General features: G+C 38.6%; 2 protein-coding genes across 5 annotated transcripts; one reads left to right on the top strand and one right to left on the bottom strand.

Moving 5' to 3' along the window:
• Positions 1–477: 477 nt before the first annotated feature.
• Positions 478–9168, bottom strand: MRPL50 (mitochondrial ribosomal protein L50). Its single transcript, XM_003260298.4, has 2 exons — positions 8974–9168; positions 478–1356 (listed from the first exon to the last, which is right to left on the bottom strand). Exons 1-2 carry the CDS (start codon positions 9063–9065, stop codon positions 972–974), a joined length of 477 nt encoding a protein of 158 aa, XP_003260346.2. The 5' UTR covers positions 9066–9168; the 3' UTR covers positions 478–971.
• Positions 9169–9318: 150 nt separating this feature from the next.
• On the top strand, positions 9319–21769 carry ZNF189 (zinc finger protein 189). 4 transcript variants are annotated; one of them, XM_030828011.1, is made up of 4 exons: positions 9319–9662; positions 9869–10004; positions 10406–10490; positions 19037–21769. In XM_030828011.1, exons 3-4 carry the CDS (start codon positions 10457–10459, stop codon positions 20755–20757), a joined length of 1755 nt encoding a protein of 584 aa, XP_030683871.1. In that variant the 5' UTR covers positions 9319–9662; positions 9869–10004; positions 10406–10456; the 3' UTR covers positions 20758–21769. The 4 variants fall into 4 exon arrangements, with proteins under 4 accessions (XP_030683871.1, XP_012356244.2, XP_030683786.1 ...); XM_012500790.2 differs by lacking the exon at positions 9869–10004 and adding an exon at positions 18521–18641 and having other exon boundaries at positions 19037–19575; XM_030827926.1 differs by lacking the exon at positions 9869–10004 and having other exon boundaries at positions 10364–10490.
• The last annotated feature ends 1710 nt before the right edge of the window (positions 21770–23479 follow it).

Here is a 23479-nt window from a genome sequence, read left to right as displayed (position 1 = left end):
CCCTGGGAAAGAGAATAAATGCAATTTCTTTTGTTAAAAACCCTTCTATCACTTTTCTTTAGGAATTGTCAGCAGTCAAAACAATATAAGACATTCCTTCTGTCTCATTACTCTCCAGCTGTATCTAAAGCTTGAAAAAAAAATCCCGAATTTAACACCTTTGTCATTCAGAACCATCTGATAACCTGCTATTTAAGTAATTTCCACAAATTAAGTGCATTAAAGTACAAAGACTTGCCACTCAAGTGAATACTCAACACCACTTTTTAAAAGTTATAGAGAAAAAGGTTTAAAATAAGCATCATCTCCTCTGAAGAGAATACGCAATGAGACAGAATCTGGCACTTCTCTTATGAGGAAGAGTCATAGCACTCAATATTTGGCACATATTCTAATTTTTTCAAAGTTATACTTACTGGAAAGAAATGGCAAAGCAGAGTGCAAGCAAATTTCACTGAAAAAATTTACAACACAAAATACACTTTAACAAATCTACTTTAATTCTAAAAGAAATTAATCTAGAACTGTCAGTAATATACAACATACTTTTATGTTTCTTTTATAGGTATCTAATAAAAGTTTATTTGTATATGTGCAATGCATAACTCTATCTTAGATATGAATCCTAACAGGATGAAAATACTTTCTTGCAACTACTTTATGCTTATGAACGGTGTGAACTTGCAATGTCCTCCTGTCGTAAACCCAAGTTAATGACAGTGCCCTCTCAAAACTTTTCATAAATGACCTAATTTCGTTTAAAAAATGGTTTCAGCAAATATGAAAATAGAAAGTCCACTATTTGTCCATTTGTAATGAGACAAAAAGAGATGATACATTCCTCTACAGAAAAAGTGGGTTTAGAGAACAGTTCTGGTAGTATTTTACATGGTAAAGTATCAAAAGGTCTAATGAGCGCACCCTTTCTCAGGGAAAAACAGTGATTTCAACGTGTTTCTCTTCCAAATTGCTTAGTAACTCCAAGTGATTTTCAAATTGGGGGGCAGATTACTGGAACTGAGTTCATCAAATTTAGATCTATCTTGAATAGGGACATTATAGAAATCAAGAACATCTCTAACCCTGCACATCTGGTGGAGTCTGGAGTTAGGGACTACATGACCCAAGTCATCAGCTAAATGAGCCAAAAGATTGAACTTTAGATGACTATCTTCCAGGGAGATGTCTTGCCAATTACTAGGAAGAGATGAACCAAAAACTTCTTTAACGTAAGATTCCAAACGACTCTGGAGATCTTCAGGTGGTGTGTATGCTCGGCTTCGTAAGGGTGGACACACTGGGATAGGTTCCTTTTTCTCTTCTACTGTCTCAACAACCACTGGCTCTTTCTCTTTTCTGGAATGATCAAAAACAAACACACAAATCCATTAATGAAGCTGACAAACACCAGACCAAATGTTGCCTACCAACCAAAATCAACAATGGCACACTGATTACCGCTGGGGACCACTGAGAGTAGGAAAGAATATGGTAGGCCCCTGCCCTTGGAACGTTCATGGTGGAACTGAGTTGGGAGAGACAGAAAAAAACTAAGTACAGATTTTACATACTGTAAGAATTCCTAAGAATGGGTGAAGAAGTAAGGTAAATCATTGTCTGGGATTCCCCATCCTCCAAGATCCCACCCCAATCTACCTTTCTGGTCTTACCTTTCACTGATTACCTACATATACTCCATGTGATACTCTATATCCTGTGTCCCAAGCACACTCCCACTTTCCTGACACAATGTGTTGGCTCAAGTCACATCTTAAAATGCCTGTTTTTTATCTTCACCTATGGAAATCTTGCTTATTCTGTAAGTCTTAGGATAAAATTGTTGTCTTCCAAGAGGCTTTACCTAATTTCCAGAATCAAATATAATTGCGATTTCATGTTATCTCTTCAGCAGTCTATACTGCTCTCAGAGTGTATCACATCCTACCTGACTTTTAATTTTACTTACATTCTACTTCACAGAAAGTGAAGAGATGGAAAAAGATATTCCATGCAAACAGAAACCAAAAAGAACAGGAGTAGCTATACTTATATCAGATAAAATAAATTTCAAGTCAAAAACTATAAAAGAGATAAAGAAGGTCATTATATACTCATAAAGAGGTCAATTCAGCAAAAGCATATAACAATTATAAATATATATGCAACCAATATTGGAGAACCTAAACATTTAACACAAATATTAATAGATCTAAAGGAAGAGATAGACTACAATACATTAATAGTTGTGGATTTCAACACCCACTCTCAATAACAGATCATCCAGACAAAATCAACAAAGAAAGACTGGAATTACATTGTACACCAAATGGACTTGACACTTACAGAACATTTCACCCAACTGCTGCGGAATACATATTCTTCTCATGAGTACATGGTACATTCTCCAGGGTAGATTGTATCACAGAACACAAAACAAGTTTTAACAAATTCATAAAACTCAAAATCATATCAAGGACTTCTCTAACGGTACAACTAGGAATCAATAACAAGAACTCTGGAAACTATACAACTACATAAAAAATAACATGCTCCCAAATGACCAATGAGTCAATGATGAAATTAGGAAGGAAATTTTAAAACGTCTTGAAGCAATGAAAATGAAAACACAACACATCAAAACCTATGTGATACAGCAGAAGCAGTAGTAAGAGGGAAGCTTATAGTAATAAACATCTACATGAAAAAAGAAAAACTTCATATAAACAATCTAAAGATGCACCTTAAATTAGAAAAAGACAAACCAAACCCAAAATTAGTAGAAGGAAAGAAATAAGATCAGTGTAGAAATAAATGAAATAGACTAAAAAAGCAATAAAAAAGATCAATGAATTAAAAAGTTGGTTTATTGAAAAGTTACAATCAACAAACCTTTAGCTAGACTAAGAAAAACAGAGAGAAGACACAAATACATAAAATCAGAGGCAAAAAAGGAGATATTACACTGATATCACAAAAATTTAAGGGCTAATTAGAGATTATTACAAGCAACTATAAGTTAATAGACTGGAAAACCTAGAAGAGATGGATTAATTCCTAGACACAGACAACTTCAATCCTAGACACAGGATTGAATCATGAAGAAAAAGAAAACCCAAACAGAAATAATGAGATAGAAGCTGTAATAAAAGTCTCCCATCAAAGAAAAGCTTAAGACCTGATGGCTTCACTACTGATCTCTACCAAGCATTTAAAGAAGAACTAATGCCAATCAATACGAATTCTACCAAAGCTATTCCAAAACACTGAAGAGGAGAGAATATTTCCAAACACATTCTACAAGGCCAGCATTACCCTGATGCCAAAACCAGAAAAAGACAAAATAAAAAAGGAAAACACATTCTACAAGACCAGCATTACCCTGATACCAAAACCAGACAAAGACAAAATAAAAAAGGAAAACTACAGGTCAACATTCCTGATGAGCACAGATGCAAAAATCCTCAACAAAACATTAGCAAGCAGAATTAAACCACACATTAAAATGATCATTCACCATGATTAAGTGGGATTCATCCCAGAATGCAAGAATGGTTCAACATATGCAAATCAACAAACTCGATACATCACATTGATAGAATCAAGAACAATAATCATGTGATCATTTCAATAGATGCTGAAAAAGCATTTCATACATTTTAACATCCTTTCATGATAAAAACTGTCAATAAACTGGATACTGAAGGAACATACCTCAACATAATAAAGGTTATGCATGACAAACCCACCAAACAAGGACACAAAACAAGCTAGCATCATTGAATGGGAAAAAACTGAAAGCCTTTCCTCTAAGATCTTGAACAAGACAAAGATGCTCACTTTCATCACTTGTATTCAACACAGAACTTGAAGTCCTAGCCACAGCAATTAGACAAGAGAAATAAATAAAGTAGATCAAAATTGAAAAGAAGTCAAATGGTTCTTATTTGATATATGATCTTATGTATCATATGTAAGATATATAATCTTACATATCTTGTTGATGTATCTTGTATTTAGAAAAACCTAAATATCCACCAAAAAACTCTTAGAAATTATAAATTCAGTAAAGTTTCAGAATACAAAAATCAACATACAAAATCAGTAGCATTTCCATATGCCAATAGTAAACAATCTGAAAAAGAAATCAAGAAATCAATTCCATTAACAATAGCCACCAAAAAAAAAAAAAATCTAGGAATAAACTTCAACAAAGAAGTAAAAGGTCTCTACAATAAAAACTATAAAACACTGATGAAAAAAATTGAAGGGGACACACAAAAAATGGAGATATCCCACGTTCATGGATTGGGAGAATTGATGTTGTTGAAATGTTTATGCTACCCAAAGCGATATACTGTCAATATAATCTTTATCAAAATACCAATGATGTTCTTCAGAGAAATAGAAAAAAAATCCTAAAATTCGTATGAAACCACAAAATGCCTTGAATAGCCAAAGTAATGCTAAGCAAAAAAAAAAAAAAAAAAAAAAGATCACACCTAACTGACCCCGCCTTGCTTCTAACCTTTAAGCTGTCCTTGTTCATTCCTGGGCATAGGCCAAACTAACCTTGGGAAGAAATGAGTTTATGGTTTGACTCTGAAACAAAATTGATAATAGCCTTTTTCTGAAAAGACCTCCTTCTTGCCTGGGAACCAGTTTGCTTTTGTAGGACTAACAAATTAGCTACAAGATTAGAAATTATGGTTAGGGGTCATTCAGACTCCGGCTGCAAGAGTCTGATCCTCCCCAAATTACTCCTGGGATAACACTGCTATTGTAAAATCCAAGGTCAGTGCTTGAGATATTTTGCAGACCCTGAACTCAATGGATTAGCTTACACCACCAAAGCCAGTAATCTGGCTCAATCAGTTCTGTGATCCTACCCAGGAACATAAGTTGGCAAGAACTCACTTAGACCCCCTATGATTTCATTTCCAACCCAACCAATCAACACTCCCCATTTCCTGGGCCCCTACCTGCCAAATTATCTTTAAAACCTCCGATCCCCAAGTTTTCGGGGAGACAGATTTGACTAATAATAAAACTGCAGTCTCCTGCACAGCCGACTCTGTGTGAATTACTCTTTCTCCATCGCAATTCCTCTGCCTTGATACATCAGCTCTGTCTAGGCAAAGTGAACCCGTTGGGCAGTTACAAAACTATGACACTACTAGAAGAAAACATTGGGGAGATGCTTCAGGACATTGGTCTGGGCAACGACCTCTCGAGTAAGACCGCAAAAGCACAGGCAACAAGAACAAAAATAGACAAATGGGATTACACTAAACTAAAAAGCTTCTGTGTAGAAGAAAACATTGGGGAGATGCTTCAAGACTTTGGTCTGGGCAATGACCTTTTGAGTTAAGACCTCAAAAGCACAGGCAACAAGAACAAAAATTGACAAATGGGATTATATCAAACTAAAAAGCTTCTGCATAGCAAAGGCAACAATAAACAAAGTGAACAGGCAACCTAGAGAACAGGAGAAAAACTGGCAAACTATCCGACAAGGGATTAATAACCAGAATATACAAGGAGCCCAAACAACTCAGTAACAACAACAAAAAAAACCTGATTTAAAAATAGTAAAACATCTGAATACATATTTCTCAAAGAAGATACACAAATGACCAACAGGTAAATAAAAAAATGATCTCTAATCATCAGGGAAATGCAACTCAATAACAATGAAGTATCATCTCACCTGAGTTAAAATGACTATTATTTAAAAGACAAAAAATAACAAATGCTGGCAAGGATGTAGAGAAAGGGGAACACTAGTACACTGTTGGTGGGAATGTAAATTAGTACAACTGCTATGGAAAAAAGTATGGAAATTTCCCAAAGAAATTAAAAATAAAATTACCATATGATCCGGCAATCCCACTGCTGGGTATATGTCCAAAAGAAAGTTAATCAGTCTAACAGAGATATCTGCACTCCATGTTTATTACAGCACTATTCACAATAGCCAAGATATGGAATCAAACTAAGTTTCTACCAATGGATGAATGGATATTAAAAAAACCGTACATATACTCAATGGAATATTATTCAGCCATTAAAAAGGATGAAATCCTGTCATTTGCAGTAACATGGGTGAAATTGGAGGACATTCAAGTGAAATAAGCCAGGTGCAGAAAGATATCGCATATTCTCGCTCCTATGTGTGAACCAAAAAAAAAAAAATGACCTCATGGAGGTAGTAATAAATTGATGGTTACCAAAGACTGGGAAGGGTAGTGAGGAGGTAAGGTATGAAGAAAAATTGGCTAGAGTATTTGTTAAAAGGAGTAATACAGTTAGAGAAGAGGAATACAGCTAAAAAGAGTAAGTTCTAGTGTTTGATTTCACAATTGGGTGACTATAGTTAGTAGTCATTTATTTATATTTCAAAATAGCTATAAGTGAAGATTTAGAATGTTCCCAAAACAAAGAGATAAATAACGTGATGGATATGTCAACTATTCAGATTTGGCTATTACATATTGTGTGCTTGCATCAAAATATCATATGTACCCCATAAATATCTACAACTATTATGCATCCATAAACATTAAAAAAAAATTACAAATAAACATCACCTCATACCCATTAGGATGGTCATTACCAGAAAGACAAGTGTGGTGAGGACATGGAAAAAACAGCACTCTTATATGCTGCTGGTGGGAATGAAAACTGGCATAGCCATTATAAAAAACAGTATTAAGGTTCCTCAAAAGTTATAAACAGAACTATCCTAACTATCCTAAGATCTAGCAATCTTACTACTCGGTATATATCCAAAGGAAATGAAAGCAGTATCTCAAAGAGGTATCTGCACTCTCATCTTCATTGCAGCATGTGTGTATACATGTAAATGTATACATGTATATAAACACACACACAATATTTAAGGCTGAATAAAATGCCATGTGTATATATGTATATCCATTATGAATATATGTACATATTATGTGTGTGCATATATACACACACATAAAATGGCATTTTATTCAGCCTTAAAAAAGGATATTTGTAACACATGGATGAACCTGGAAAATATTATGCTAAGAGAAATAAGCCAGACAGAATAATACCACATGATCTCACTTATATGTAGTATCTAAAAAAGTCAAATTAGGCCGGGTGCAGTGGCTCACGCCTGTAATCCCAGCACTTTGGGAGGCTGAGGTGGGTGGATCATAAGGTCAAGAGATCAAGACCATTCTGGCCAACATGGAGAAACCCTGTCTCTACTAAAAATACAAAAATTAGCTGGGTGTGGTGGCGGGCACCTGTAGTCCCAGCTACTCGGGAGGCTGAGGCAGCAGAATCGCTTGAACCTGGGAGGCAGAGGTTGCAGTGAGCCGAGATAGCACCATTGCACTCCAGCCTGGAAACACAGTGAGACTCCATCTCCAAAACAAACAAAAAAAAGTCAAATTCATAGAAACAGAGAGTAGAATGGTAGTTACCAGGCGTGGCGGAAATGGAGAGACATTGGACAAAGGTAAAATTTAAATTATCTAGAATGAATAAGTTCCAGAGATCTTAAGATCTTATGTACACCATGGTGACGATCATTAGTAATACTGTACTGTATACCTGAAATCTTTTGAGAGTAAATCTTAAGTGTTTTCACCACACACACAAAAATTCTAACTGGCCAGGCATGGTGGCTCACCCCTGGAATCCCAGCAATTTGGGAGGCCAAGGCAGGAAAATTACTTGAGCCCAGGAGTTCAAGACCAGCCTGGGCAACATAGTGAGAACTCCTTTCTCTAAAACAAAACAAAACAGAAAGTATGTGAAGAGATGAATATGATAATTAGCTTGACTAATAATCAACATCAAGTTTTATACCTTAAATATATAAAATTTTTAAAATAGTAAAGAAAATATAATCATCATTCTCAGTAATCTCTTATTTCCCCTAGTTTTCTTCATAATTTACCACTTCCTGAAATTACATTACACATTTATTCATTTCTTCCTCCATTAGAACATATGCCCTACGAGAACAAAAATTTGGTCTGTTTTAGTAACCAATGTGTTCTTACGACACCTAAGATACAGCCTGGCCTATAGCAAACAGCCTAAAAAATATTTGTTGAGTGAATGAATAAAACAAACTTGGAAGAGATTTGAGAGATAATAACAAATATTAACCAAAGAAGAGGGAAAGCTAATATATGAACTGATGAAAAAGATCTTTTCTAATTGTAGTGGTTTTTGTTTGAAACCTAAGAGGGCATACATTGTTCCCTAGGGTTCCTACCATACGTTTTGACTTCCTAAACACTATCTAAGTCAAATTAGATTTACCTTTAAACAATTACACACGGTGCAGCCGTGCAGCGGAAAAAGCAGTAGATGGGGAGTTAGCAGACGTATGTTCTAGATCCAGCTTTGCAATTAACTTGCTTTGTGACTTTGGGAAAATCACTTCCCTCCTGTGGGTCTGTTTCCTCATATGTTGGAGTACCTCGAGGATGAGAATGGATTTTGTTTTTCCTGCTGTATCCTAGGCGCTTAGAGTAATGCTGGCCCTAAGAATCTGTTGAATGACTGAATGAATGAACAAACAAAATGAGGAGGCAGTACTTCATTACTGAACCTTGCTTGTGAAGAAACACAGCCGGCAAATTAGTTTAGTTTACCAAGCGCTTTCATGTCTTTGCAGACAACACACTCGGTGTCTCGCACACGAGGTTAATCCTGCTTGCTTAATAAATAAATGAATGAGTGAAGTGAAAAGGAAAGGGGGTGGTATTTTCGTTATAAGATGAGAAAGCTAAGGCTGAGAGTGGAAGAGACTGGGTCCCACCACTCAATGAGTGCTTCTCAACTCGGGACCCTAACCGGACCTCCTTGTCCTTGCTCTGATCAGGCGCGGGACCACGATGGCGTAACACTCTCTTTTGAATTCGTCCCTAATCCTCCTTAACTTTCCTTGAACATGACCCACCGTCCACCATTCAGCTTTACCTGAATCGAGACCAAAATTCTCTACGTGGTGTCCCTGAGACTGTCCACACGAAGACTCTTCTGGTAATGCCCGACACAGAGCGCGCCGCCATCTTCGATGAGATCCACGGGCCTGAGCACTGCCCTCAGCCAGCAGTGACGCGCTCAGACCAGCCAATCGGATACAATCCCAGTGGCAAGAGCTTTTTTTTTCCTTTAGGCTCCCTCGCCCTTTGCACTCTGGGAAATGTAGTCCGATAGCTGTTGATGGCGGCGTGTGGACCGCGGCGCTCTTTCCGAGCATGACGGGAGTTGTAGTTGAGGGGGCCCCGGGAAGAACCTGGGTGACGCCTTCTGGTCCGGGGGCGGGCGGTCATAGCGTTACTTGGCTGAAAGGAGGAGGAACTGGCAGCGGGGAGGAGGCTCTAGCGAGGCCTGAAAGGCTTCGTAACCAGGCAGGAGTAGGGGTTGGGGTTCGGGGTTGGGGGACAGCCAGGGATCGCGTCTGATATGCTGTTGGGGTCGTGACCGCCTGGGGGCCGAGGCAGGCACTGGCCAGACCCAGCCAGGGATCCTCGTCTTCGTCGAGCCTAATTTCCAGCAGCCGGGTAGGCCTCACCAGAGGCTCCTTTCCGTGAGGCCGCCCCCAATTCCTGCCCCTATTCCCTGCCTGGGAGATGGCTTCCCCGAGCCCCCCGCCGGAGTCAAAGGTAAGTAAGCACCCCCCGGGGATCCCGGTTGTCTCGCCACTACCCCAGCTAGGCCGCACCACTGCTTTCTCCCCCAGGCCCCCCACCAACCTCCTGACCGCCTCTTTAGGGCCAGCGCCTTGCAAGGAACTCCCCACTAGTGCACTGGGGTGCGGTTCGCGAACAAACTGCCCACTGGCTCCCTTTTTTTTTTTTTCTTTTTCTAGAGAGACTTGATAAATCGGCCTGAGAAAATAAGTAATGCTCCAGACTAGCTCTCTCATTTGTGAGTTCTTCAGGTGAAGCACCATTTTTGACCTTCCCTTGTGTCTTCTGTTCCTGGCACAGTGCCTGGACCCCAAGGTACACCCTTAGAGAACCTCAAGGAATTGAATTGAATTGAATTGAGTCACAAGCCAGTGCAAATGGAAAATTGAAGTAGGCAGTGAGGTGAGGGAAGCTTGGAGAGGCCTTGGGGGCAGTTTACTAAAATTAAACTCTTAGGGCATAATAAATCAGAAAAGGCTTATCCATAGGTCCTTTCTAGTCTGAGATGTCTGTCAGTTACAGTTCGTTCCCAGAATTGGGCAACATATGGAACTTTCAGTTATCATGTTCCTCCTAGCCTACTTGGCCACAATAAGTGATTGCCTCTGCCACTTTTAGTGGTAGAATTGTCCTTGAGACAACAGGAACTGACTACAGAAATCATACTATTTCAGGGGTTGCTGACATTTGAGGATGTGGCTGTGTTTTTTACCCAGGAGGAGTGGGATTATCTGGACCCAGCTCAGAGAAGCCTGTATAAAGATGTCATGATGGAGAATTATGGAAACCTGGTCTCACTGGGTAAGAATCTGCTGTTTCTCTAATTAAAATATCTAAGAAGGTAGAGACAAATTAGACTAACAGAACATTTGGACGGAAACCAGTACCAAAACTGCTTTGTTCCAAAGTTCTGATTCAAACCTTTTAGCCATTAATTGTTTCCATAACTCTCATCCCTAGCTTCCTTGAAGTGACCAAACTGCAAGCCTTTCGGGCATCCTGTCTTCATAATCTCATTCCCATATTGTTCTGTACTTTCCGTCCTGGCTCATCCTCCCACAGCTTTCCTCCCACCCCTTTTCACTCTGCCTTCTGGAGCCCCTGTTCATCTTCACATAATGTTCCTTCCCTCCTGGCCTTAACTGAAACCTGGCACTTTCCCAAGGACAACGTTTCTCTGGCAGTTTTTCAAGTGGGGGCTGCTTATTCTCCCACATCCGCCTCCTTCCGCATCCTTTGTCTCAGTGTTGGAAGGGGGAAGTTATTGTTCACTCAGCTTTTAAATGCTGTCCCCAAAGCATTAGTTTTCCACCTTCAAACAAAATCTCTCCTTCTTTGAGGTCTCAGCAGTCTTGCTTTTTCCAGTCAATTCCTTTTCACTTATCTGTCAACTTTTAGTTTGGTCCTTCACACATAACTTTGTCACATGTTTCATAGTCTATTTTAACTCGTGCCTGGATGACCCAGTTAATACTTCAGCCTCAGTGGATCTTACTTCAGGGACCTTGCTTTCCACTTTTTCTCAGCACCTTACATCATTGATCATACTAGTTTTGTCATAACAGGCAAATCGTAAATCCCAATACCCTATTCTCTGACCAGTTATTCGGCAATGGAAGTTTATTGACTGTGACTAGACAAGGGTAACCAAAACAGACAGGCTTTCTCCCCTTGTGGAGCTTACTACAAAGAAAGAGCTCTCTATCTTTCCTACTCCTTTCCACCTAAACCCATTCATTATTAACGATGTTTCCTGTCCCTTGACATCTCTGTTTTTTCACCAAGGTGTCCAACCTTTCTGGGCTTGTCTCCCCATCTAATCACCAGCAAGCTCTCTTGCTAGCTTGTCATTATTCTCTACCCATTCTGCAAACTTCAAATCCTGTATTTGTTATAAAATGCACCTTTCCCTCTTTCCTACCCAAATTGCTAAACATAGCAGGAGAAATTGTCTAACCAGAAAGATTGATATCCTGTATATACGTATGGCCTTTTTCTTCTACTCTCCACTGGGTTTTTATATCTTAGCAATATTTTTTGTCCTTGATATGCTCACTGCCCTGTTCTTTTTAGTGACTATTCCAAAAGCTTATCCATCATTCAGTAGTGAAGCTCACTTTCTATTTCTCAGAGAAAATAAAGGCCAATAAGCACGAACTCTCAACTTCTCTGCCTCTTATCTACACACTTAAAGCTGCTCTCATCTTCTCACGTTTCCAGAAACTAATCAGTCATTCTTTTTTCCTTTATAGTTTCAGTCACTATTTCTTCTCCCTTGGTACCCTTATTCTGATGATTGGTATGTTCATAACTCTTCAATAGGAGAAAAGAGAGGAAAAAAGAAAAAAATCCCTCCTATGAGTCAGACTCTCCCTCTTGCTGCTGCCTATAATTTACTACTTGTTCTCTTCATAGTCAAGATTTTGTAAGAATAGTTAATGTATGTTCTGTACTTCTTTACCTCCCCTTGTGTCTGAGCCCCTTTGTCTTGCCTGTAATACTCCCTTTAAATTGTTTAACAGTGATCTGTAACACGTCATTGTCAAATGCAGTAGACTCTTTTGGGACCTTATTTTATGGTCCTCTCTATGAATATGTGAAACTCTTTATTGTTTCCCTCCATTGGCTTGCATTCTCAGACTTCCCCTCAGTCTGTACTCTTTTCTTGGGGGACCTTACCTACACTCAGGTCATCAGCTACCACTCTGTGAAAATAAGTCCCAATTTTTTTTTCAAGACGTAGCCTCATTCTATTGCCCAGGCTGGAGTGCAGTGGCATGATCTCAGCTCACTGCAGCTTCCGCCTCCTGGGTTCAAGAGATTCTCCTGCCTCAGCCTCCTGAGTAGCTGAGATAAACAGGCATGCACCACCACACCCAGCTAATTTTTGTATTTTTAGTAGAGAAGGGGTTTCACTGTGTTGGCTGGGCTGGTCTCGAACTCCCGATCACAGGTGATCCGCCCACCTTGGCCTCCCAAAGTGCTGGGTTTACAGGCGTGAGCCACCGTGCCTGGCCCAAATCTTTATTTCCACCTAAGAAAGGTAATGTGGAGCCTAACTGCCTAGGTTTAAATCCTCATTCCACCACTTACTTAGCCTGGTGACTATAGTAATTTAACCTCTCTTTGCCTCAGTTTATTTTTTTATAAAATGGAAATAATAATAGCACCTACTTCATAGGGTTATTGTGAGCACTGACTGAATTAATATATGTAAAACACTTAACACACTAACATGTAGTAAGAACAATATAAATGTTGACTTATATTGTTGTCATCATCTTCTCTGTTGAATTTCAAATTCCTAGTCATCTTTTGAAGACCACATGAGTAACTCAAACCTGGCAAGTTTCAATCCATTAAAATCAAGGGCCTTCTCTCCAGAGTTAAGCACTCCTTTCTTTGTTTTACCTTGTATATACTCCTGCTATTGAATTTATCATACTATACTACAATCATTCTATATATGTTACTTTTCTAACCTCACTGATTACCGTGAGGATGGTAAATATACCTGTTCGATTTGATTTCTCCAGCACTTAGCACAGAGCCAGGCCTATATTATATGCTTCTTAAATATTTATATGACTGAGTAAGTACAGTTAATTTAAGACTCAGTATCTCTTAACTGGATTATTGCATTAACCCCTAAACTACCCCCTTGCCACTAGTCTCCTTTTTTAAAATATATTCTCTCTACTGCCACCAAAGTGATTTTGTATTAGTTAACTGTGTAAAACTTCTGATGGTTCCTGATAGCTTAAAGGATAAAAATGTTAATTTCTTATCATATAGGACCTTTCAAGTATAGCCTCTGCCTTTCTTGCCTCACCTGTTTTTTCCTGCACACCACTTTAGTCTTCAGCCATATCAGCTGCTGATGTGTGTGTGTGTGTGTGTGTGTGTTTTAATATGCCATATGCCATGTTATCTCTCAGTCACTGCCAGCTTATCCATACATACGGTATTCTGGTTGATAGAACCAAGTAAGTGCCTGGCCCTGCCTTCTCCTAGAACTGGAGCATGTAAATACCATATGGACAAGGTGTGACAGTGTGCCCATAGATGATCTTGTACTTGTAGGCTGTCTTCTTTATTTCAGCTTAAATACAGCTTTCCCTCATTCATCATTTCTCCTCCCACAGTCTTTTCATCTTCCTCAATAGACCCTATCTCCATCCCTTTGGTGAGAGCTCCCTTGATGAGAGATCACTATTACTCTACTGTTGCAATGCAGTATTCTCTTCTACATCATCTTAACTGCTTTTCATAATGCAACTCTTGTCTAGCTTTATAGTTTTGGCTTTTCATTCACACTTTGCCTTTTCAAGCTTATTTTTAAAAAACTTTAATAGCTACATCGATGATACGGATGATAGCTTAATTTCTCAGATCTTTGACATCTTCAATTTTAATGACTCTTTCCACAATGACTTGCAGATTGCCACCTTATTACTGTGTCTTCACATGGCAGAAGGGGAGAGAGATAGAGCAAACGTTCTGGTCTTTGTTCCTCTTTTTATAAGAACACTAATCCCATCATGGGGGCCCCACCATCATGACCTCATCTAAATTTAATTACTTCCCAAAGGCCCCACCTCCAAATATCACCACATTGTGGATTAGGGCTTCACCATATGAACATTTGGTGGGAACACAAACATTCAATCTATAACACTGTCTTATCTCTTTTTTCTCCTTGACAGTTTAGCCTTTCCTTCTTATGTTCACATACTTCTGTCCTTTTGGCTTCTGGTTTGATAGGTTACAATTCTAGCTACCCTCCGAATAACTAGCATTTTCAGTTTTAATTCCAGGTTCTTTGGCGAAACCCACTTTGAGTCAACTATCTGTGTAGAAAAATTGGCCATGACCACAGGATGGGAAGATATTGCATAAGCATTGCCAAGCCCAGATCTAATGGATAGTCACTTCAAGGCTGCTCTGTGTGGAAGCCTTACACTTGTTTTCTTCACCTGCCCATCCTGTTGACCTATTTATTTTTATGCAAATGTCATTGTTTTATTCGTTTTAACAATATATTACATGTTATGTCTGGTAATATAAGTCATTCTTTAATAATCTTTTTCAGGATGTACTTCACTAGTCTGCCTTCGTCTTTTTTTTTTTTTTTTTTTTTTTTGAGACGGAGTCTTGCTCTGTCGCCTAGGCTGGAGTGCAGTGGCACAATCTCGGCTCACTGCAAGCTCCACCTCCCGGGTTCACACCATTCTCCTGCCTCAGCCTCTCCGAGTAGCTGGGACTACAGGCGCCTGCCACCACGCCTGGCTAATTTTTTGTATTTTTAGTAGAGACAGGGTTTCACCGTGGTCTTGATCTCCTGACCTCGTGATCCGCCTGCCTCGGCCTCCCAAAGTATTGGGATTACAAGCGTGAGCCACTGCGCCCGGCCCTAGTCTGCCTTCTTCTGAACTTTAGATTTATTTACTTTTTTATTGGTTCATATGATTTTTGATTGGAATGTGATTAGTTTCATAGATTGAAAAGAATTGAGATCATTATAATATTGAATCTCTTTAGCCATTTGGTTGACTCTGTTTAACTGTATCCTTTTGTCTTTCAGAAAAATTTTATGGAATATTTTTATGGACCTTACACATTTCTTATGTTTATTCCTAGGTTTTATGTTTTTTGTTATTATTGTGAAGAGTTTATATCATTTCTGTATAATACTTACTAACTTTTTTGTACTAAGAATAAGCTTTTTAATCTTGTTATGATTATATTTTCATTTGCTTCTTCCAGGAATTTTAGGTATATATTCATATCATCTTCAAGTAATGATCATTTTGTCTTATTCATTTGAATGAAATTGACAGAACAGTATCCACTAATCCAACTAATATAACTGAACAAATATTCTGAAGAGACTGCCTTCTCACAAAGAATTTACAATCTAGTGGAAGAGACAAACAAATAACAAACAGTTAAAAAATGCAGTGTAATCATAGCAATAATAGAATTATGGTGGAGGGCTGGTAATAAAAAAATAGAACACCTAAATCTGTCTAGTGGACTTAGTAAAGGGTTTGTAGAGGAACTGTAGCTTTAAACTTAAAGATTGCTTTGAATCTTAAAGTGAAACCAAAAGTTTGCCAGGTAAACAGTGTTGAAGGACATTTAGTAAATGAGAGATGTAAAGATAAGACATGAAAGACTGTAACACAAACAATTTGCCTACATAAAGTATGATAAAGTAGGTAGGAACATGACTTGAGGCTTAGAGACTGTGTCATGAAGAGTTGTATCATAGCAAAGAGCTTGATTTGATCTTAAAGGTGATGGGGAGCTGCTAAATCTACAGGTGATGACATGAGTAGAATTCTGTTTTGTAGAGCTCTCTTCTAGAATCAGTAAGGCATATATAATGTGTTGGCAGCCTGAAGACTGGAGCCAAAGATTATAAGGCAGCTACGTGATTGTGAGGGATGAAAGATAGGTGCTAGAGAGAAATCCAGGATTTGGATGATTGATTAACAGTAAGAAGAAGGGAGAAATACAGGATGATTCCTGCTTTGAGACTGTAGGGTAATGGATGATGGTGCCTTTCAAGAGATAATTAAAGGTGGGGAAAGGCATGAAAGCAGATGATTATGACCATGTTAATTGTGAGCCCTTTGTGAGGCATTGAACTGGAGATATCTGGAGGGTGTATATACAGAACAAGTAAGGATATAAATGTGGGTAACAATAACAAAAATCAGTTGACAAAGGAAAAGAAATAAATGGGCCGGGCGCGGTGGCTCACGCTTGTAATCCCAGCACTTTGGGAGGCCGAGGCGGGCGGATCACGAAGTCAGGAGATCGAGACCACGGTGAAACCCCATCTCTACTAAAAATACAAAAAATTAGCTGGGCGTGGTGGCGGGTGCCTGTAGTCCCAGCTACTCAGAGAGGCTGAGGCAGGAGAATGGCGTGAACCTGGGAGGCGGAGCTTGCAGTGAGCCGAGATTGCGCCACTGCACTCCAGCCTGGGTGACAGAGCGAGACTCCGTCTCAAAAATAAATAAAAAAAAAAATAAATAAGGGAAATTTATCAGAAAAGGCCAAAGAAGTAGGGAAGGAAATAAAAGAATGTAATAGCATAGAAACCAAAAACAGATAATGTCAAGAAATAGGGGTGATCAACAATGTTAGATGCTGCTGAATAACATAAGGACTGAAACATGCCCATTTTAGGCCAGGCACAGTGGCTCACTCCTGTAATCCCAGCACTTTGGGAAGCTGAGGTGGGTGGATCACCTGAGGTCAGAGTTCGAGACCAACATGGTGAAACCCCATCTGTACTAAAAATGCAAAATAGTTAGCTAGGCACGGTGGCGGGTGCCTGTAATCCCAGCTACTTGGGAGGCTGAGGCAGGAGAATTGCTTGAACCCACGAGGTGGAGGTTGTAGTGAGCCAAGATCACTCCATTGCGCTCCAGCCTGGGCAGTAAGAGTGAAACTCTGTCTCAAAAAAAAAAAAAAAAAAAAAAAAATGCCCATTTTATTTTTATTTGAGTCCTTGGTAATCTAATGAGAAGTTTCTCTAGATGCTGGAAACAGAAACCAGATTTCACCATAGGTTGCAGAACAGATTGAATAGGAAGAGGTTGGGCATGGAAAACACAAGAAATAGAAAACCTCGGTGTTAAGATTTTTTTCTCAATGCTTGGCTTTCATAAAGAGAAGGATTTCAGGTTCAAGATAAAATTGGACATATTTATGTACTGGTAGGAAAGTGTCAATAGAGAGTGTGTATTGAAGAAAGAGGAAAGATGGGATAATTAAGCAAATGCCCAGAGGTGAGTGGGATCAATAAGTGGTGGCTGGATTAGCTTTGCATAAGAATCAGATATATCTTTTTGTACTATTGGCAGATAATTTTATAGGTAGAGGACAGAAAGTTGAGGGAGTTCTTTCATGTTTTTTCATTATGTGAAAGACAATACAGCCCACTGAAAAATTTGAGAAGGGACACTAAATAGCCTTAGAAGAAATAAAATTTCTAGTAGTTTCTTAGGGGAATAGGAAAAGATTATTTTAGAATAAAATAATGAAGTAAGCAAATAGAAAATTCAAAGATGACTCCACAAAAAGTTGAGAGAAAAGAGGATGTATGAAAAAGGAGCTTGTTTAGGGCCAAATATAAATATGGTCATTATTGAATCTTCTAGCGGAATTATCTAATATCTATTCCAGCAAGAGATGGAAAATCAGGAAGATGTCAGAAGCAGGCCTAAATGTACCATATGACGCTCCGTTATATCATAGACCACTGTGTTGTCTTTTCTTCAACACATGCAAGATTTTCATTTCTCAGATGTCATGCAGCCTCTCAGTTGGAACAAGATGGTGAACCTTGGGTCTTATATTGTTAGAGAGTTTAGAATCACTTGTACTTGAGGTATGATTTGTGGTAGGTGAAGTCGTAAGCTACCACAGACTGTCCTTTTTGGTTGTTGCTCCCATGAACTCTGACCATGTTTCTTAATACTTATTTTATTCTGCATCTCGATATCATAGACTCTCTGTCACCTAACCCTTTATTGTTTTTAAAAGCCATTTTGTCTCTTTATACAGGAACTGCTTTTTACTTAATATTTTCTTTATCATATTATTTTCTTTCCCCATTTTTTACTTAACATCCATTCCATTTGGCAGGGGGGCTTCATGCCTTATCTCTGAATACTGGCTGATTACAATGTTTCTGGAGTGTTTTTGACGCGAGTAAATGCTTGTTAATGAATGAATTATTGTTTCCCCTGGATCTTTGTCTTTTATCCTTCTTAGCATCTTTTTTTATTTTTATTTTTATTTTTTGAGATTAGGTCTCACTCTATTGCCTAGGCTGGTGTGCAGTGATGCAAACACGGCTTGCTGCAGCCTCAACCTGTTGGGCTTAAGTGATCAATCCTCCCACCTCAGCTACCTGAGTAGCTGGGACTACAGGTGTGCACCACCATGTGTGGCTAATTAAAAAAAATTTTTTTTGTAGAGATGAAATCTCACTGTTGCCCAGGCTGGTCTCAAACTCCTGAGCTCAAGTGATCCTCCCACCTCACTCTCCCAAAATGCTAGGATTACAGGCATGAGCCACTATGCCTAGCCATTAGCATCTGGTCCCTTCTGTTAATTATTTGGTCTGATCATATTCCAATAATGCTTTCTCATCCTAAATTTTCTTGAACTTAGTGGAGTTTTTTTTTTCATCCTACCCTGTTTTCCTTGATAGACTGATTAATCCCACCTTGACTTGATTTGTTTCTTTGTTTGCCCATCTTACTTTGTTTCTCCTTGCTTCAAAGACCTTGATTGATCTTTGTATTTCTTTTTTATTATTCCAGATGTTTTGAACAGAGATAAAGATGAGGAGCCAACTGTAAAACAAGAGATTGAAGAAATTGAGGAAGAAGTGGAACCACAGGGTGTAATAGTTACAAGAATCAAAAGTGAAATTGACCAGGATCCTATGGGTAGAGAAACCTTTGAACTTGTTGGTAGGTTAGATAAACAAAGAGGGATCTTCCTATGGGAAATACCAAGGGAATCTTTGACCCAGGAACAGAGAATGTTCAGAGAAAACACTAACATTATCCGTAAAAGACCAAACTCAGAAGAGAAATGCCATAAATGTGAAGAATGTGGAAAGGGTTTTGTCCGCAAGGCCCATTTCATTCAACATCAAAGGGTCCATACTGGTGAGAAACCTTTTCAGTGCAATGAATGTGGGAAAAGTTTTAGTCGCAGTTCATTTGTTATTGAACATCAGAGAATTCACACTGGGGAAAGGCCCTATGAGTGTAATTACTGTGGAAAAACCTTTAGTGTGAGCTCAACCCTTATTAGACATCAGAGAATCCACACTGGAGAAAGACCCTATCAGTGTAATCAGTGTAAACAGAGCTTCAGCCAGAGAAGGAGCCTTGTTAAACATCAGAGGATTCATACAGGTGAGAAACCCCATAAATGTAGTGACTGTGGGAAAGCCTTCAGTTGGAAATCACACCTTATTGAGCATCAAAGAACTCACACTGGTGAGAAACCTTATCACTGTACCAAATGTAAGAAGAGCTTTAGTCGAAATTCATTGCTTGTTGAGCATCAAAGAATTCACACTGGGGAAAGACCCCATAAATGTGGTGAATGTGGGAAAGCCTTTCGATTAAGCACATACCTTATACAACACCAAAAAATTCACACTGGCGAGAAGCCTTTTCTTTGTATTGAGTGTGGAAAAAGTTTCAGTCGGAGCTCATTCCTTATTGAACATCAGAGGATCCATACTGGTGAAAGACCTTATCAGTGCAAAGAGTGTGGGAAAAGTTTCAGTCAACTTTGCAACCTTACTCGTCATCAGAGAATTCACACAGGAGACAAGCCCCATAAATGTGAGGAATGTGGAAAAGCCTTTAGTAGAAGCTCAGGTCTTATTCAGCATCAGAGAATTCACACCAGGGAGAAGACTTATCCATACAATGAAACTAAGGAAAGTTTTGATCCAAATTGCAGTCTTGTTATACAGCAGGAAGTCTACCCTAAGGAGAAGTCTTATAAATGTGATGAATGTGGGAAAACTTTTAGTGTTAGTGCTCATCTTGTACAACATCAAAGAATTCACACTGGTGAAAAGCCCTATCTATGTACTGTCTGTGGGAAAAGCTTCAGCCGGAGCTCATTTCTTATTGAACATCAGAGAATCCACACTGGTGAGAGACCCTATCTGTGCAGACAGTGTGGAAAAAGCTTTAGTCAGCTTTGTAATCTTATTCGACATCAGGGTGTTCACACAGGTAATAAACCCCATAAATGTGATGAATGTGGAAAGGCCTTTAGCCGGAACTCGGGTCTTATTCAGCATCAGAGAATACACACAGGAGAGAAACCTTATAAGTGTGAGAAGTGCGACAAAAGTTTCAGTCAACAGCGCAGTCTTGTCAACCATCAGAAGATCCATGCAGAGGTGAAAACCCAAGAAACCCATGAATGTGACGCTTGTGGTGAAGCCTTTAATTGCCGCATTTCTCTTATTCAGCATCAGAAATTGCACACAGCATGGATGCAATAAATGTAGAGCAATACATAAGCTCAATTTGATTTGAGACTAGTTACCCAAGTGCAGTTTTAGTATGGCTCAACATGGGTCAGATTTAGTGATAAAGCAAATTCTCCTTGGCCTCAGGCAAATAGTTTCTAAAGATTCTGTGAATAGTGGACAACTGCCCATGAGCATCTGACTTCCCTTACTCTTTGATGATCATAGAGAAAGACTTGGTAATTTATCTAAGTATCTTTAATAAATCTTTCGGCAGAGAGATTAAACCTAGGTTCAGAGCATGGGTGCTCTGAGGGACAAAGTTGGATTAGTATAAGGGAGCTGGAGCAGCCAATAGTGGAAAACAGAATAATGATTCAAAGAGTCTTCTGTCACCATGTCATATTGTGGTTCTTTCAGGTCCACGATATGTTTGGCTCTGCATGCCAAAGTCCAGTGATTAAGCATATATAAATTGTCAAGGAAACAAAGCCCAAATGTTTTTAAAACAAGTATACAGTTTTTGTCATTGTTTAAGGAAGCCAGTTGTTTGGCATGTGAGTTAAAGGCAGTTCCAATGCCTGATGGTTCCCAGATCTATGAAATGAGTGGACCATTAACCTTACATGTAAAGATTATGTTAGTAATTAAGAAACCTAACAAAGGTGTTACCAAGGAACCTTTGGGAGTGCCTTTTTTGTTTTTCAAGATGGACCCAAAAAAGTGGAGGAAGATATTGTTCTTTTGTGCCCTCCTACCTGTGAGAGATATTTGTAGTCCTATGTGAATGAGCTTATCCCTCCACAACCAGGTGCATATACAAGTGTACATATTTTGACTGCCAAGAATTGGAAATGAAAAGACCTGGAGTCTATGCTAGGAAGCTGAGATATTTTGGTATTGCATTGGTTTTTATGGTAACTAGGTTTTGCATGCAATTAAAAATCCTTATTTCTTGTTCTAGGGCTTCCCTTAGTTAATGGTTATTATAAACCTATTAATTCATCTGTTTTAACCATTAAAACCTGTTTTGTTTTTCGCTTTGTGTAAGAGTTGTTACTTTAATGTAAAACCAATTCTGTCAAATGCATTACTGTGTTTTTAAAATTAGAATCAAAGATAGGAAGGAAATAGCCATCATTTGTTCTGTGTGTGACTAGTTAACCTTTTATGGAGTAGCTCAGTTAAGCCCAGGTTCTTTAGTTTCTTTGTATAGAATTCCAAATTACCAGAATTCTGTAATTCCAGCTTCCTAATAGTGTGAGCAAATGACCCCTCCCTTTCTCCTGTACCTCATTCTAAAAATTACCTCCAGACTTTCATCTTCCCATCTCTTTATGTGTGTACCTGCATGTGAGTGTGGAGATTGTGGTACATGTATAGAAAGATACATATCTTTGTGCACTCCTTTATTCAAATTAGGTACTCATAGTTACTATATAGTTGACATTTCAAAACAATTTGTAGTCCAAGGAAAAGTATAAAAAACAACATACTGTGCCTGACTCATATAAAATTATCCTGCCCTGGACCTTCCCAGTTGTACTTATTTTATACTAGTGGTTCCCAGATCAGGATCTCAACTAATGAGGTTCTTAGACCTGTTCTCAGTATTTTAAAAATCTATTGTGTATGTTTTCACTGCATGTACAGTGAAACACATTTCTTTGCTTTTTATTGAAGTCACATCAGTTTCATGTATGGTTATCTTCCATAACAGAAGCACTGGCTGCTGTTGACCTCATAGTAGTTTGAGGCTATGGTTGTATGAAGTATTCCTACATAATTCTTAATATCCTTGGACATGAATCTGGAATTTATAGAAATTTCATAATTTTAAAATCCTTGGACAACTCAGAACTCCAGTAACAGTGAACAGTTCTTGACTGCATATACAAATCATTGCTTATAAAAAACATAGAACCCTAAAAATTCATTTTTTTAAAATTATACTTTAAGTTCTGGGATACATGTGCAGAATGTGCAGGTTTGTTACATAGGTATACATGTGCCATGGTGTCATTCTGCATGGTGCCGTTGCAGAAATTTTCTTCCATTCTGTAGGTTGCATGTTCACTCTGATGCTAATTTCTTTTGCTGTGCAGAAGCTCTTTAGTTTAGTTAGATCCTGTTCATCAATTTTGGCCTTTGTGGCTTTAGTGTTTTAGTTAACTTTGGTGTTTTAGTCATGAAGTCTTTGCCCATGCCTATGTTCTGAATGGTATTGCCTAGGTTTTCTTCTAGGGTTTTTATGGTTTTAGGTTTTACATTTAAATCTTTATTCCATCTTGAGCTAATTTTTCTATAAGGTGTAAGGAAGGGGTCCAGTTTCCGCTTTCTGCATATGGCTAGCTGGTTTTCCCAGGACCATTTATTAAATAGGGAATCCTTTCCCCATTGCTTGTTTTTGTCAGGTTTGTCAAAGATCAGATGGTTGTAGATGTGTGGTGTTATTTCTGAGGCCTCTGTTCTGTTCCATTGGTCTATATATCTGTTTTGGTACAAGTACCATGCTGTTTTGGTTACTGTAGCCTTGTAGTATAGTTTGAAGTCAGGTAGTGTGATGCCTCCAGCTTTGTTCTTTTTGCTTAGGGTTGTCTTGGCTATGTGGGTTCTTTTTTGGTTCCATGTGAAATTTAAAGTAGTTTTTTTCTAGTTCTGTGAAAAAAGTCAGTGGTAGCTTAATGGGAATAGCATTGAATTTATAAATTACTTTGGGCAGTATGGCCATTTTTACGTAAAAATTCATTTTTTT

Source organism: Nomascus leucogenys, chromosome 1a, assembly GCF_006542625.1.
Source record: "Nomascus leucogenys isolate Asia chromosome 1a, Asia_NLE_v1, whole genome shotgun sequence".
NCBI classification, from domain to species: domain Eukaryota; kingdom Metazoa; phylum Chordata; class Mammalia; order Primates; family Hylobatidae; genus Nomascus; species Nomascus leucogenys.
This window is presented reverse-complemented; position numbering and strand designations above follow the sequence as displayed.